General features: G+C 46.5%; 1 protein-coding gene across 3 annotated transcripts in view; it reads left to right on the top strand.

The window, feature by feature from the left end:
- The window catches only part of LOC119446092 (uncharacterized), a 32695-nt gene that overhangs the window by 5103 nt on the left and 11080 nt on the right, over positions 1-16512 (top strand). For 2 of the 3 annotated variants that reach the window (XM_049663892.1, XM_037710438.2), the window contains exons 2-3: positions 2881-2963; positions 3060-8180. In XM_049663892.1, coding sequence (XP_049519849.1) covers positions 5040-7436 — 2397 coding nt within the window. In that variant the 5' untranslated portion in view covers positions 2881-2963; positions 3060-5039 and the 3' untranslated portion in view covers positions 7437-8180. Of the gene's footprint in view, positions 1-2880; positions 2964-3059; positions 8181-16512 lie in introns of those variants that run through there. The other variant, XM_037710439.2, reaches the window with a different exon arrangement.

Raw genomic sequence — 16512 nt, 5'->3', positions numbered from 1 at the left:
TAGCAATAATTGGAACGGAAGTGATGCATCGCTGTTGAATACGAAAGGAAGATGTATAATAAATTCAGTTCACTACATTCGCCTAATGTAAGGGATGCTTATTCTCGTTTGGATACAGGAAAATGTACCAAACTTTCGTTTACCGAGAGTATCAGTGCGGCACGGATATCCCATTAAAATAGCATGCGTGTTATTCTGTTTCGCTCGATAGCATGGGACTTCATCTGCGTCGCTGTCAGTATTAAGAAGGCGGCGTTACTGTTATTATTCTCTTGAGTTGCTCCTGTGATGCAAAAAGGAAAGGAGATTCTTAGCGATGAGATTCTAGAGACTAGGCAATGAGTTTTACATATCACGCGTTTCTCCTTGTGACTTGTATCTTTTCTCCATGTTTGTTACTTTGGATAATTTTCAAACAAGGCACATACAATAACCTTTTACGCCAAGTGCGATACCATATTTCAGCAACTGGTCTTTCTTGGACAGACAGACAGACAGACAGACAGACAGACAGACAGACAGACAGACAGACAGACAGACAGACAGACAGACAGACAGACAGACAGACAGACAGACAGACAGACAGACAGACAGACAGACAGACAGACAGACAGACAGACAGACAGACAGACAGACAGACAGACAGACAGACAGACAGACAGACAGACAGACAGACAGACAGACAGACAGACAGACAGACAGACAGACAGACAGACAGACAGACAGACAGACAGACAGACAGACAGACAGACAGACAGACAGACAGACAGACAGACAGACAGACAGACAGACAGACAGACAGACAGACAGACAGACAGACAGACAGACAGACAGACAGACAGACAGACAGACAGACAGACAGACAGACAGACAGACAGACAGACAGACAGACAGACAGACAGACAGACAGACAGACAGACAGACAGACAGACAGACAGACAGACAGACAGACAGACAGACAGACAGACAGACAGACAGACAGACAGACAGACAGACAGACAGACAGACAGACAGACAGACAGACAGACAGACAGACAGACAGACAGACAGACAGACAGACAGACAGACAGACAGACAGACAGACAGACAGACAGACAGACAGACAGACAGACAGACAGACAGACAGACAGACAGACAGACAGACAGACAGACAGACAGACAGACAGACAGACAGACAGACAGACAGACAGACAGACAGACAGACAGACAGACAGACAGACACTAACAAACCAGAATTACGAATACATTCACACGTCTGCTACGAACGAGGGAGTTCAATGACTGGCTACAAGCTTCGAGGACGAGGAAACGTAATGCCCCTGATAAGAGCATCATTGTTTTGCTCTGACCATGGCTAACATCAAATTGACGCACTCATGAAGTGAATGATTTTGCAATCACGGCGGGAAATGCTTGAGCAACAGTCCCACAATCTCAACTTGTGTTAATCTCACATTCAGCTTTTAAAGTGAAAACCTTAAATGCCTCATCAGAGAGTGGCCTTCAGAACGCGGCGTCCGGTAAAGAGAATCATGTGAGCTTGCCTCGCGCAAGGACGCGCTCGTGCCAGTGCTCGCGCATTCGTACCTCCCCATGATGCCCTCTCAAAAACGTCAAAATTCTTATCTTTCATGGCAGAAATGTCGGATTTTAACGACAGATGTAAATCGTTGACCATGACCTCATAGACACCGTATTGGGGCATATCTTATGGCTTCTTTCCACCGCACTAGTTGTTATATACCATCATGAAATCATGGTATCAATTCAGTACCACCTCTTCTCCCTGTTAATTACTTATGTACTGTCAGGTTTCTGCGCTTCTGAGGGCGTATTCACAATAACGCTTTTACGCTATCATTGTTTGTAAGCGCAGATTCCAGCCACTCATGATGCCGGGCATGCGATTAACGAAGGCGTTCGGCCAATGTCGAAAATCTCTCCCTTACAGAAAGCTTCGTGAATTCAGGCCATCATTGTCGGTTACCTGACCGGTAGTCGATTCAAGTCACTCACTTCTAACTGATTGATATTAGACGACAGACCGGAAGATGCATACGATTCTCTGTACCCTCTACGGCAAATTATATCTTTGTTTTAATGCTCCAAAAACTGCCGGCACACTCTGTTCCACTAATTTCCTTACGTACATCAGGCCGGCTACAGTGCAAATATTTCTTTCGTGTTCTTGGATCGCATAAATCAAGTCACAGAGCTGTCTACATAATTTCAGTAATTGTGTAGTTTCTTTTTATTAACTGTGTTCCTGTAGGGGCGCGGAAACTCTTACAGGCGCTGGCTGCTTCTAGGGTCGCACGTCTTCATGCACTCAATTAGCGTCCACACCACTAGCATGAAAGGGAGCTAACAGCTGAACTGCTCCTGCTCAGTTCATGCTCAAGGCGAAAACCTGCGGCTCGTGGCCCAAATGAAAGGACTTGAAATGTTGTGCAGCAGTATATATGATGACGCAACTTGCATCGTAATTAGCGTATAATCAAGTGTGCAAGACCATTTATACAATAGGTGCCTGCACAGAGAAATATAAAAACTAAATAATGGCCGCGTTCGAAAGAGACGGTAACACCACCATGTTTCCAGTTTCTTAGGAATATTATTCGCTCAAAACAAGAGATGACAAATATTGTCGACGAAAACTATGAAAGGGCTGTAGTCATTACTTTGACTAACAAAAGGTCCCCACAAGAGTTAAAACTTGCCAGCCATCCGTGGGTGGTGAGCGACTTCCACTTGCGTGCAACTTTAAGCCATACATAGGCAAAAGAGACCATAATTTGCATCTAAATGAATGTCTTGTGTGCTGGCCAAAACACGTCGCGTTATTAGTAGCGAAAAAAAAGTATTTGTGCCGCTTTCCAGCCCTGCTCAGTGTGATCGCCTGTTCGCCGGAAAATAAGAGGCGTGATGACACATCCGTGCAGCGTCACCTTCCTACGCATCAGGTAATAAACTCAAAGTTTATGCATGTTAAAAAGTATACTTCGTCTTTGTCAGTGGAGAAAGATGATGTCTAAAAGAAAGTCCTTGACATATTCCAGGTGGCCCTGCCTTCTGAAAAAAGCACTCCATCTGGACTGCAGAGCCGTACCAATGTCGTAAATGAAGGCCTAGAAGAAACAATAGCCAGGTCCCAGTTTTTGAACAGCGAAGCCAGAGACCCTACCGAAAACATAACAAATGCAGAGCGAAAAAAAGGAAGGAATGCAGAAAAGGAAAAGAAGCACAGCGTAGCACGTAAGCTCGCACCATACAAACATCAATATAGGACCAAGCGGTTTACTTGGAGGAATGGCAGCGCAACTGATAGCGCAACCATTGAAAGATATTACACAGAAAGCCATGAGAGACGGGCTACTAGAGCCAACTCAAGCAGTTCTTCCGGCGCCACAGGTGCAGGCAAGCTGGACCGAATATCGTATCTACCAAAAGCTATTACTCCAGCGCAAAATATATCAAAGCAGCCTGCTTCTAGCCAACGTTCACGCCGAATTTCTCAACCGGTTTCCAAAAAATTGCCTGTCACGAAGGCTATTGGCAAATGGAGGAGCACCAAGGAAACCTTTTCTACGGATTCTACTAATCTAGAGGACAAAGTGCCAGTGTCAAGTCAAGAAGAGAGCCATGGTGTGAAAAGTGCCAAAGAATCTACAAATCAAACGTCCTCGAATCGACCTCTAAATAATAAAAGGGACACCTACGCAGCGTCGAGTTCAATCGTAAGAGTCAGCGAAAGAAAGACTGCATCGAGCGAAACCTCGAGACGAAGAAAAGCCTCTGAAGAAACTGCAGCTAAGTCCGCAGTAATAAAAGTGGGCAAAAAACACAGAAAGGATATAGCCATTAAGGAATCGTCAAAGGGTATGACATCAACAAGAATGGTGCAGAGAAGAGGATGCAAAATTCCCGATTACCCACTCAATCAACCACCGACATATCCGTTAAAACTGCAGCACAAAAGCGACAAATCGCTCGACATTTCCCTACGAGGGCAGGGGACTCAACAGCACGGGAAGAACAAAGTAAACCTGTCCATAAAATAAAGAAAGTTGCTGGAAGGCATGCCGCTACTGCAATTGAAGGGAATACCACGAGAGCTTCTCTGGACACGTTAGCTGTTGACAGATGGCCATCAACTGCAAAAGGAACCCCATCCGTCTTGCCCAGGCACGCAAGACTGAGCTCTGAAAAGGCAATACCACAAACAATCCTTACGCAAAATCATCGTAACCAGTTGAAATTAGAAAGGTTATACGGAAAGCGTGATGTACCGAAGCAGCCAGAACAATCAATGACTACTGGGTCTTTATCGCACGATTCAGATCCAGCCACAAGGCCAACAACAGTGGAACAGTCCCCATTGCAACACAAAGCAGCGACGCTGGCAAATGGAAAAGGAACTGGAAAACGTCGACAAAATGAAGAAATGACAGTGAACGCAGTACCACGTGCACAAATTCCTGTGGAACAATTTACCCAGGCATCAAGAGGAACACTACCAGACGCAAACCGAATAGCAGTAACACCCGACGCAAGTAAAGGATCGTCAAAAATTCCAACCGAGCCACCACGAGTCATCAACGCAATTGAAATACCACGCACAGAATTTCGTACTGTGAGAAAAACGGCATTTGACAGTAGAAACTTACAGAAACTACCAATAGCAAAGTCACAATTTCTAAAGCCCAGAATTCCTCTGTCGTCTAAACTGGACCGTACAAAAATTGGACAAGACGTCCGTCTTTTTTCGAAATCGTACGTACAAACATCCACAGAAATACAACCAGGCAGTGCACAAACTGCTGCATTGCCAGAAATAATCAAGCAAGCTGGAATGGTTCCGGAGCGGCAAGTTAACGCAGCAGCGACCCAGAAATACACAAAACCTCTTACGAGCATTCAGGTCTTGGCCGACTTCGAGTCCAGGCTCAGTGAAAAGTACAGTACGCGACCAATCATATTATAACGCACAGCATCCAATCGGAAAAGGGGCATCTCTTTTACCGAAACTTGTGAGTAAAATGGGGAGTGGAAGTGACATAAACACTGTCCCCGGAAAAGGAGGGAACCAGCCATCATTTTCCGGAAGATCACCAAATAGGGGATTCAGAGAAACACTTCTGCAAAAACCAACCAAAAGCTCATGGGCTAGCGAAGTGCCACGTTCGGCCGTTACAGCTAAAGGAATGGCCCCGTTGCCTATCCAAGTAGCCGCGCGGCATCCAGAAGAAAAGTTCACGAATGGGCTCATTCCGGCTACACAAGAAACTACGGCTACACAAGCACGCAGTTTGGTGGGACAGGCTACAAATGATGTGCGCCAAAACTTCCGAGAATCTAGCTCAGTGGCGCGATACGGAGAACTCTTCTATCCGTCTAATAAAGCCACGAAAGAGAGGAAAACGCAACAAGCTATCGCTCCTGGTATATTTCGTGCAACGCCATCTGTGGGAACCCGTGCACACCAAAAGCGAATGACCTATGCAAGAACTATACCACAGACGACGTACGCGTCCACAGGTACGCTACAAGCGATTGAAACCAAAATAAAGAACACGCCGATTGAGAAGCCAGCTCCGGATTCCCAAGTACTAATTAAGCAGCCCACAATTCCATCTTCGGCTATGACCATTCCTGGTGAAAGACCGAGAACAAGTCCTGCTCGTAGACCGCTTCCGTTACCATGGTCCATGCAAACTCAACAAGGAGGAATAGAATATGCAATGCCTCGTGGTAAGCCTGTCACAGAGCCAAGATTTGCAGAAATTTCAGAGAGCTTACCTCATTTCACAAGACGTAAAGCTGATATGGAACGCGCATTGCCTCAGACAGCAGAAGACGGAATTCATAAGTCGATGTCACAAGCCCGGTACACCGACAAAACATTTGTGACTACACCTGCAGGCCTAAAGGTGCCGAGTAGGCAAACGTTTAGAGCACCAGGAAAAGGCAACGTACCTGAAACGACTCCGCTCCTACAAACTAGGAATGCCAATCAAGGAGATATTCCACGTGCAGTTCGAACTGCACCACAGACAAGTATAGACTACGGAACAGTGCCGCTAAAGCCCGTACTCGTAACAAGCACTGCAGTTGCTAAGCAGCCACGTGAAGTTCACCCTGCAGAGCAACATCAAATGATCAATACCGAAACTATACCTGTAAGTACGTCCGCATCCACGGCTTGGCGAGCAGTGAAAGAAACTACAGTGGAGAAAATGCCGATTGAGAAGACATCCCCAAATTCACAAGTTCTATTTAGGCAGCCTACAATTAATCCTACAGAGGCATTTCAAAAGGAATTAATGGTCTTTCCTGGTGAAAGAGCACGAATTACGCCTGTGCATGGAATGTCGTCGTTAGCATGGGCTAACCTTACCCATAATACCAAAGTACCGTATGTAGTGCCTCTGGGTGAGCGTCCCACACAGCCATATCTTAGAGCGGCATCCCCAGGGTCACCGCCGTACATTACAAGACGTGGGGTGGGTCAGAAACGCCCAGTTCATACTTCAAGAGAAGTCGGAATACAGGAAATGGTGCCTGAAGTACGGTTAACTGGCAAAAGATTTAAAGCGGTTCCTCCTGTCCCCTACATGGAAAGCCCGCAAAGCTTTACAACTCCGGGAACAGACGACGTACTTGGAAAGCTTCCATCCTCACTAACAGGAGGCGCCCCTCAAGGTTATGCGTCCCGTAGCGTCTTTCTAACAGCACCTCAACAAAATGCACCCATTGGGGCAGTGTCCCAAAAACAACGAGTTGTGACTAACAGCGAAGTGGCTATGCAACCATATGCTGCACTCCCTGCTGAGCAGGCACATGCTCTCCAAATCCGAAAGAAGTCCCCAAAGACATTAATTTCTGCGAGTCCTGGAATATCGGAAGAAGCAAGAGTTGTGCCGAGAAACATAGCAACATTTGAAAGGACTGGTGCAAACACGCGCCTTCCCGCAAAACATTCTCCAAAGGCGTCTGCACATTCGCTGCAAGAAGCGCCGAGATACATTCAAAGCCCACAAATACCACAGAACCTAGGAAGCCGCAGAGGCGGCAAACATTACGCAGTTCACCCGTCATCTGGAGCTGGAATTCCTGGGAAAGTGCCCGAAGCTTACTTCACTGATGCGACCTCAACGAGAATGTCAGGACGTTCACTCAGCCTAAGAGTACCACGTGCAGTGACAGACTTTGGAACACTTCTACCACTCCAAACCAGAAGTACTCTTCAACGTAACGTACCACATGCAGTGCTGTCCAATGTGCCTCATCCAACGATGCCATTTGAAAACGTACCAGAAAAGCAACACATTTTGACAAGCAGAGGAGCAGCTAAGCAGCATGTTGGTCTCAGTCCAGTTGAACAGGCGAAAGTGGTCCACACTGAAAAATCATTTGTCGACGCCAATAGGCTTTAGACCAGTAAAGGAGGCAATAATGCTGCCGAAAACCACGCGGTTTAATCAAGAGACAACAACGAATCTCCGAAGCTCTGGTGTGGAATCTTCTAGCATGGCTGCGAGCACGTGGCCGTTACCTTCAGCAAAGAAAATGCAAGACAACAATATATCCCCTGTTTTTATTCCTGCTAAAACACGATCAAATCAATATTTTAGAACAGCGCCACAAAAGTTACAAATTGCAGGTAGGCCTGGATATGTTGCGCAATTCAAGACGCTTTCTACGCCTAACTTGGCCGAGCGACCAACTGCACATCAAACCTACCCAACACAGCAAGACACCTACAGTAACATTCGGAACAAAAGAGGGAAGCATTCCAATCCTCAAAGTATCAGGTACAGAAATGCGACTTGGCGTTCCTTCGTCGACTAAAGGACATTATGAAACCCAAATAGCCCAGGTAAATTTTCCAAATAAACGACTTCTAAACGCACCTTTTGTAAAGGTGTCAGAAACATTCAGAACATTCAAGACGCCGCCCGCTCTTGTGCCAAGTAATGTGGCAGATAGGATAACGCCATACGCAGGTTCTATTCCAAGGGCATCTAGCAAAGTGCCCACGGCAACACTGCCCAAAAAGTCGCCCCCAATATCAACTAAAACGCCTGAGACGCGTCTGTTACCACGAACTAAAGTATTTCATGCATCTAAATTACCAAGGCTCAGTCCTTCCTAGGAGACCTCGTGTAGAGCGATTGCTTGGGACCAACCCCAGAGTCCGATAAATGGTAGAGCGGCTAGTCTACCAGAGATGCTTCAGTCAACTAATAAGATCAATACAAGGACAATGTCACAAGCACAATTTCCTCCCCCGCCATTTACAAAATCGTTTGCAGGAACAGTACCGACAGAGCGACCAACACTCTTGCGGTCAGGCGCGGGAAAACGAACTGGACGGCTGCCACTGCTGACTACTGAGAACGTGAGTGGCAGCAATGCATCTCGTGTAGCCCTTCCTAGTAAATTCTATAGAATGTCACCTCTCGAAACGATGCTGCAGACACAAAAAAGTGCCGCAAGTACCCGAGTGTTTAAGAGCCAACAAACTGCTTCCTGCAAGCCAAGGCGTCAGTAAAGAGAAAATACTGCAACCACATTTAGCCGCTATTCCTTCCTCAAAAGCCCCATGTGGAAACCCTGCAAGGAACGTCGTTAACGCCTACAAGGCAACTGACTGGGAGAAAACTTATAACGCTGCCAGGGCCGCCTGCAACGGGAACTATTCGGGGCGAAAGGCCACGTGCAGTATTTCCCGGCTATCAGCAGTCGATACCACTGTTTAATAGATTGCCACAAAAAGCATCAACCGCAACCAGTGCTGCAGTTGTTCAACATGAAATGCAACCCAAAAGCAAATTAGTTATCAAAAACGCGTTTGCTGACACGCGTGTCCCTGATACGAAATATACAATGCCGTCTATCACAGCGAAGCCGGAAAGCCCACAATTTTTCCTGTTATCAGGAACAGGAAAAAAACCTGGCATACTCCAAGGGCCGCAAAACGAAGCTTATGAACCAAATACGTCTCCTACAGTCGTTCTCCACAGGCGAATTTCCCAGACAACCAGCGGGACAGTGCCACAAAAGCCGCCATTTCTTGCAAGCGCTGAAGCAGTTCAGACATCTGCAGAGGCTCCACGAGCCAGAACAACTAACCTAAATACGGCGCAACATGGTAAATATATTCGAAGCGTATCTACAATAGAAGCCATGAGAGCGCCATCAAAGAAGTCGGTCCTCTCAAATAAGGAAACCATTGAAAAGACAATGCGGCAACGGCATTTTACTGCAGAACCAAAGAAACCTAAAAACGAGAAAAACAGCTTTTTTAGTGGAAGTCTACCGTCGAAGGCACACAAAAATGCTTACGTGACAACACCGCAGATGGCCTCAACATTGAAAGGCAACAGACTAGTGAAAGCAGCTGAAATGCAACTTGCATCGTTTGTCCCAGCCAGCCACGGAAATAACGTACTGCGCAATATAAATGCAGTCAAAAGAACAAACGTGGGGTCGAGTGGGACATTCACGGATAGCCCCTCTACTTTCAAAACAGCGGCAGCTGTAAAAGTACCGGGAACATTGGCAACCAAGCCAGGTAATCAGAGAAAAGAAAAGGGTGTAGCAAGTGCCGTGCTTGGCGTTAACCAAAACATCGAAAGGTCGGCTGCAACACTGCAACATATGCACCTTCATTCCGCAAACCAAGAAACGGTCAAAAAGACCAGAAATGGCCACCCCTATACCCACACCAACCAACACCCAGTCCAACAAAACAAAACAAAGTCAAATCTAACAGCGAAAGCCAACCAAGGCCAAAGTCGGCCATGTGCAATCGTACCCCCTAAATCTGCTGTGAGTTACGAAACAGGCACTGCAGCACGAAAGTCAGCTACGACAACAACAAGAGACACACAGGTGAAAAGTAGGGATGTTCACCAGGCAAAAATACCACCCGCCTCAACCAGAGCAGTGGCAACATTGGGGGCCTCACATATTAGGCAGACAGACATAACCAACGTAACTAAAAAACATGTAACCTTCAATACATCTCTACGAACAAAAGCAATGCCTAGTAGTAGAATTCATCAGGAGCCATCCCCCTGCGGTGAGAACGGAACGGACAATGCTACGAGGACTGCGTCTGCTAGTACTGAGACAATGACAAATCCAAAAGCAATTCCATACACTGCCATTAATTTACCTAAAACACCGTCTACGGCGATGGTGACTTCAGCCCACACAGCTTCCGCTATTCAGAATTCATTCAACATAAACAAAGCAACACTTGAAGATACGTTGAAAACCAGCCGAAAAATTGTACGAGGCGCAGCCTTACAACCTAAATCAACTATGATTCCTGAAGCTGGCACTGCACGACAACAGCAGTCTAGAGCAACAAGTCCAACTAAAACGACGCATGCTGAAATAATTGCGCAGAAGCTATCCCCTTCAGGTGGAGAAAGAACAGCCAGAATTGCGGCGTCTGTCCAGGAGAGTGGTAAGAGCAAAATAAAAAGAGTAACAAGTCACAGACCTGTAGCAAAGGCACCAAAAAGGCTGTCTGCGACAAAAGTGACAACAAAGAAAACAGCTTCCGGTAACTGGAAACCAGTCACATTAGATAACATAAATGTAACCCCTACTCTCAATTGCAGCCAAAAAACCTCACCACGTGAGCCCTTAAAAAAAAGGAAATCTTTTGTTTCTGAAACCGGTGCTCTTCCACAAAAGCAATATAAAGAAACAACAAGAGGAGGGGTAACAACTGGTGGAGCTGCAAACACAAGGCAAAATATAGTAACTAACGCAAAGAACAGAGATAGAGCCATGGTTCAGCCATTGCCAGCAAAATCAAAGACTACTGGAAGGCTTCCGGATAAGCATTCGTCCTCTTGTAGGCATGGAAGGACCAGAAGTGTGCGCACTACGCGAGAAATTAGTATACCTAACATAAAACGAGCCACAACTCTCAGGAATGCAGCACAGATACCCAAAAAGGAACCTGTTACTACAGTAACAACGGTAGGAACACTTTCAAGAAGTTCGCAATCAGCTCAACTAAGCAAGACGACAGGAAACAGTCCACTCGACGGGAGCCAAAGAAAACACCACGTGTAGCATTACCAACTAAGCAATCAATTATTCCAGTACCTGGCAATGTGCCACAAAAGCCGTCTGAAGCGACAACAGGAGCAGTAACGTCCGTGGAGCTTCGCACACCAGCGAAATAGCAACAAATGTTACAAGAGTACATGGAGCAGCCGTTACTTCAGTACAAACTAATCGTAAGCCTGCTGGAGGACTTAGGCAGAAGCAATCCGACTCTGGATTCAACGCAACGTTTAGAACAGTGCATACTGCTGCTGGAAGGCAATCATACCAAGATGAAACCAATAGCAACTCACAGGCTTGCGGCCGAGATACCAAAAAAGGTAACTGCTACGACAGGGACAACGATGAAAACACTTTCCAGAAGTTCAAAATCAGTTCAAATAAACAAGAGAATAGAATATAGTCCTCTCAAAAGAGGTCAAAGAAGCGAACCACGCGTAGCATGCCACCAAATCAGTCAAGCGTTTCCGAACCTGGCACCGTGCCACAAAAGCAGTCTGTACAAAGAAGTCAAGTGCCAACATCAGTTAGAGCTTCGCAAACCACTGAAAAAGTATTAACCAATGTTACAAGAGTACATGGAGCCGCTCTTCCTTCAATACCAACCAAATCGAAGCCAGCTGGAGGCCTTACGCAGAAGCAATCACCTTCTGATTTTAATAGAATAGCTATAGCAACAGGTACTGTGCAGTCGGGTACTAATACCAAGAGGAAACCAGTAGCAATTCACAGGCCCAAAGCAGACAAATCCGAAAAGGTACCAGCGACTACAGCGAGAACGGTGAAACAATTTCCAAAAGTTCGCAATCAGTTCAAATAAACAGAATGGTCAATAGTCCTGTTAACACAGGCCAAGGAAGCGAACCACGTGGAACCTTACCACCTAAGCAATCAAGCGGAGTGATAACATCAGGTGTAGCTTCCCACACCACGGAAAAATTAGTAACTAATGTTACAAGAGTACATGGAGCCGCAATTCCCTCAATACCAATTAAATCAAAGCCAGCTGGAGGCCTTACGCAGAAGCAAGCGCCTTCTGATTTTAACAGAACGGTCACAACAGTGGGTACTGTGCAGCCGGGTATTGATTCCAAGACGAAACCAGTAGCAACTCGGGTGCCTGCGGCAGAAATACCCAAAAAGAAACGCGTAACTACAGCAACAACAATGACAACACTTTCCAAAAGTTCACAATCATTTCAAATAAACAAGACAACGATGAATAGTCCGCTCAACAGAGGCCGAAGAAGCGAATCCTATGGAACCCTACCGCCTGAGCAAACAAGCATTTCTGAACGTGGCGCTCTGCCACAAAAGACGTCTTCAGCAACGCGTCCAGTGGTAACATCCGGTATAGCTTCACGCGCAACGAAAACAGTAGTAACCAATGTTACAAGAGTACATGGAGGCGTCGTTCCTACAGTAGCAACTAAACCAAAGTCAGCTGAAGGACTTCTGCAGAATCAATCACCTTCTAATTTTAATAAAACAGTTAGAGCAGCGGGTACTGTCCAGCGTGGTACTTATGCCAATACGAAACCAGTAACGACTCAGAGGCCTGCTGCAGAGATACCGAAAAAGGTATCCGCGCCTACAGGGACAACGGTCAAAACACTTTCCAGAAGTTCGCAATCAGTTAAAGTAAACAAGACAACAGTGAATACTCACTTCAACGCAAGCCAAATCAGCGTACCACGTATTGAATTAAAGCCTAAGCAATCAAGCACTTCTGAACCTGGCACCATGCCACGAACGCCATCTGTGCCAACAAGGGGAATGGTAACATCAGGTGGCGCTTCGCGCACCACGAAAACAGTAGTAACCAATGTTAAAAGAGTACATAGAGGCGATTTTCCATCTGTGCCAACAAAGCCGATGCAAACGGGAGGCCTACCGCATAGGCAACTGCCTTCTTATTATAATAGAACGGTTAGAGCAGCGGGTACTGTGCAGCCTGCTACAAATACTAAGGCGAAACTAGTAGCAACTCACGGGCTTACAGCAGAGATGCCGAAAGAGGTACCCACGGCTGCAGCGAGTACAGTGACAACACTTTCCAGACGTTCACACTCAGTCCAAATAAACAAGACAACGATGAATAGGCCTGTCAACACAGGCCAAGGAAGCGAACGACGTGGAGCCTTACCACCTAAGAAATCAGGTGTTTTTGAACCAGGCACTGTGCCACAAAAGCCATATGTACCAACAATGAGGGTAGTAACGCCAGGTGTAACTTCGCACACCACGGAAAAAGTAGTAACCAATGTTACAAGAGTAAATGAAGCCACCGTTCCTTCTGTAGCAACAAAACAGAAACCAGCTGGAGCACTTCCGCCGAAGCAATCACATTCTGATTTTAATAGAACGCTCACAGCAGCAGGTACTGTGCAGCCGGGTGCTAACACCAAGAGGAAACCAGTCTCATCATCTTCTTCTCACAGGCCCATAGCAGAGAAACCCAAAAAGGTACCAGCGACTACCGCGAGAACAGTGAACACAATTGCCAGAAGTTCGCAATCATTTCACATAAACAAGACAACGAAGAATAGTCCATTTAACAGAGGCCAAAGAAGCGAACCAGGTGGAACCCTAACACCTAAGCAAACAACCATTTCTGAACGTGGCACTCTGCCACAAAAGCCGTCTTCAGCAACGCGTTCAGTGCCAACATCCGGTAGAGCTTCACGCACAACGAAAACTGTAGTAACCAATGTTAGCAGAGCATATGGAGGCACCGTTCATCCAGTAGCAACTAAACCAAAGTCAACTGAAGGACTTCCGCAAAAGCAATCACCTTCTAATGGTAATAGAACAGTTAAAGCAGCGGGTATTGTGCAGCCACGTACTTATTATACCAAGACAAAGCCAGTAACTCAAATACCTATTGCCGAGATAATGAAAAAAGTACCCACGACTACAGCAGCAATGGTGAAAACAATTTCCAGAAGTTCCAAATCAGTTCGAATAAACACGACAACGGCAAATGGTCCTCTTAACAGGCGCAAAAGAAGTGAACCCCGTGGAGCCTTACCACCTAAACAATCAAGTGCTCCTGAACCTCGCACGGCGCCACAAAAGCCGCCTGTTCCAAAAAGTGGGGCGGTAATATTAGATGAAGCTTCGCACACCTCGGAAAAAGTAGTGACCAATGTTACAAGAATACTTGGATCCGCCGTTCCTTCCGTACCGACAAAAAAGAAGTCGCCTGGAGGCCTTCCGTATAAGCAATTAACTTCTGATTTTATTAGAACGATTAGAGCAGCGGGTATTGTGCAGGCGGGTACTGATACCAAGGCCAAACCAGTATCAACGCACACGTCTGCAACAGAGATACCCAAAAAGGTCCACGCGAGCGCAGCGACAACGGTGGAAACAACTTCCAGAATTTCGCAATCAGTTCAAGTGAACAACACAAAGGTTAATGGTCCTATTAACATTAGCCAAAGAATCCAACCGCGTGGAACCTTACCAACAAAGCAATCAAGCATTTCTGAACCGGGCACTGTGCCACAAAATGTATCTGTGCCAACAAACGGAGCGATGACATCAGGTGGAGCTTCGCACACCACGGAAAAATTAGTAACCAATGTTACAAGAGTAAATGGAACCACGGTTCCTTCCGTGCCAACAAAACCGAAGCCAGCTCGAGGCCTTCTGCATAAGCAATCATATTCTGATTTAAATAGAATGGTTAGAGCAGCGGGTACCGTGCAGGCAGGTGCTGCTACCAAGGCGAAAACAGTAGCCACTCACAGCCCTGCAGCAGAGATACAGAAAAAGGTACCCGCGCCTTCTGGGACAACGTTGAAAACACTTTCCACAAGTTCGCAATCAGTTCAAGTAACCAAGACAACATTAAATACTCACCTCAACGCAAGGCAAAGCAGCGTGCCACGTATAGCATTACCACCTAAGCAATCAAGCATTTCTGAACCTGGCACTGTGCCACAAAAGCCATCTGTACCAACAAGCGGAGTGGTAACATCAGGTGCAGTTTCACACACCACGGAAAAAGTAGTGACCAATGTTACAAGAGTACATGGAGCAGTCGTTCCCTCTGTGCCAACAAAACCGAAGCCATCTGGAGGCCTTCCTCAGAAGCAAGCAACGGCTGATTTTGGTAGAACGGTTACGGCAGCGGGTACTGTGCAGGCGGGTACTGATACCAAGGCGAAACCAGTAGCAACTCACAGGTCTGCAGCTGTGATAACCAAAAAGGTACCCGAGAGTACAGCGACAACAGCGAAAACAATTTCCAGAATTTCGCAATCAGTTCAAGTAAACAAGACAACATTAAATACTCACCTCAACGCAAGGCAAAGCAGCGTGCCACGTGGAACCTTACAACCTAAGCAATCAAGCATTTCTGAACATGGTACTGTACCACAAAAATCATCTGTTGCGACAAGTGGGACGGTAACGTCCGGCGGAGCTTCACACACCACGAAAAATGTAGTTACCAATGCTACAAGAGTACATAGAGCCACCATCCCTCCAGTCGCAACTAAACCAAAGGCAGCTGGAGGACTTCCGCAGAATCGATCATCTTCTGATTTACATGGAACAGTTGGAGCAGGGCGCACCGTGCTGACGGGGATGATACCTGGACGAAGCCAATAGCAACTCCTGTGACTGCAGCAGTGATACCTAAAAAGGTGCACGAGAGTACAGCCAGGATGGTGAAAACATATTCCAGAAGTTCCCAATCAGTTCAAATGAACAAGACAACGGTAAATAGTCCTCTTAACTGGGGGAAAAGAAATGAACCACATGGAGCCTTACCACCTAAGCAATCAAACGTTTCTGAACCTGGCACTGCGCCACAACAGCTGTCTGGTCCAACTAGTGGGGCGATAACGTCAAATGGACCTTCGAACACCACGGAAAAAGTAGTGACCAACGTTACAAGAGTAGATGGAGCAGTCGTTCCTTCTGTGCCAACAAAACCGAAGCCATCTGGAGGCCTTCCTCAGAAGCAAGCAACTGCTGATTTTAGTAGAACGGTTACGGCAGCGGGTACTGTGCAGGCGGGTACTGCTACCAAGGTGAAACCAGTAGCAACTCACAGGTCTGCAGCTAAGATACCCAAAAAGGTACCCGCGAGTACAGCGAAAACAATTTCCAGAATTTCGCAATCAGTTGAAGTAAACAAGACAACATTAAATACTCACCTCAACGCAAGGCAAAACAGCGTGCCACGTATAGCATTACCACATAAGCAATCAAGCATTTCTGAACCTGGCACTGTGCCACAAAAGCCATCTGCACCAACAAGCGGAGTGGTAAGATCAGGTGCAGTTTCACACACCATGGAAAAAGTAGTGACCAATGTTACAAGAGTACATGGAGCAGTCGTTCCTTCTGTGCCAACAAAACCGAAGCCATCTGGAGGCCTTCCTCAGAAGCAAGCAACGGCTG

Source organism: Dermacentor silvarum, chromosome 3 (assembly GCF_013339745.2).
Source record: "Dermacentor silvarum isolate Dsil-2018 chromosome 3, BIME_Dsil_1.4, whole genome shotgun sequence".
Lineage (NCBI taxonomy): Eukaryota > Metazoa > Arthropoda > Arachnida > Ixodida > Ixodidae > Dermacentor > Dermacentor silvarum.
The sequence above is the reverse complement of the archived record's forward strand: the minus strand, read 5'-3'. Positions and strand labels throughout refer to the sequence as shown.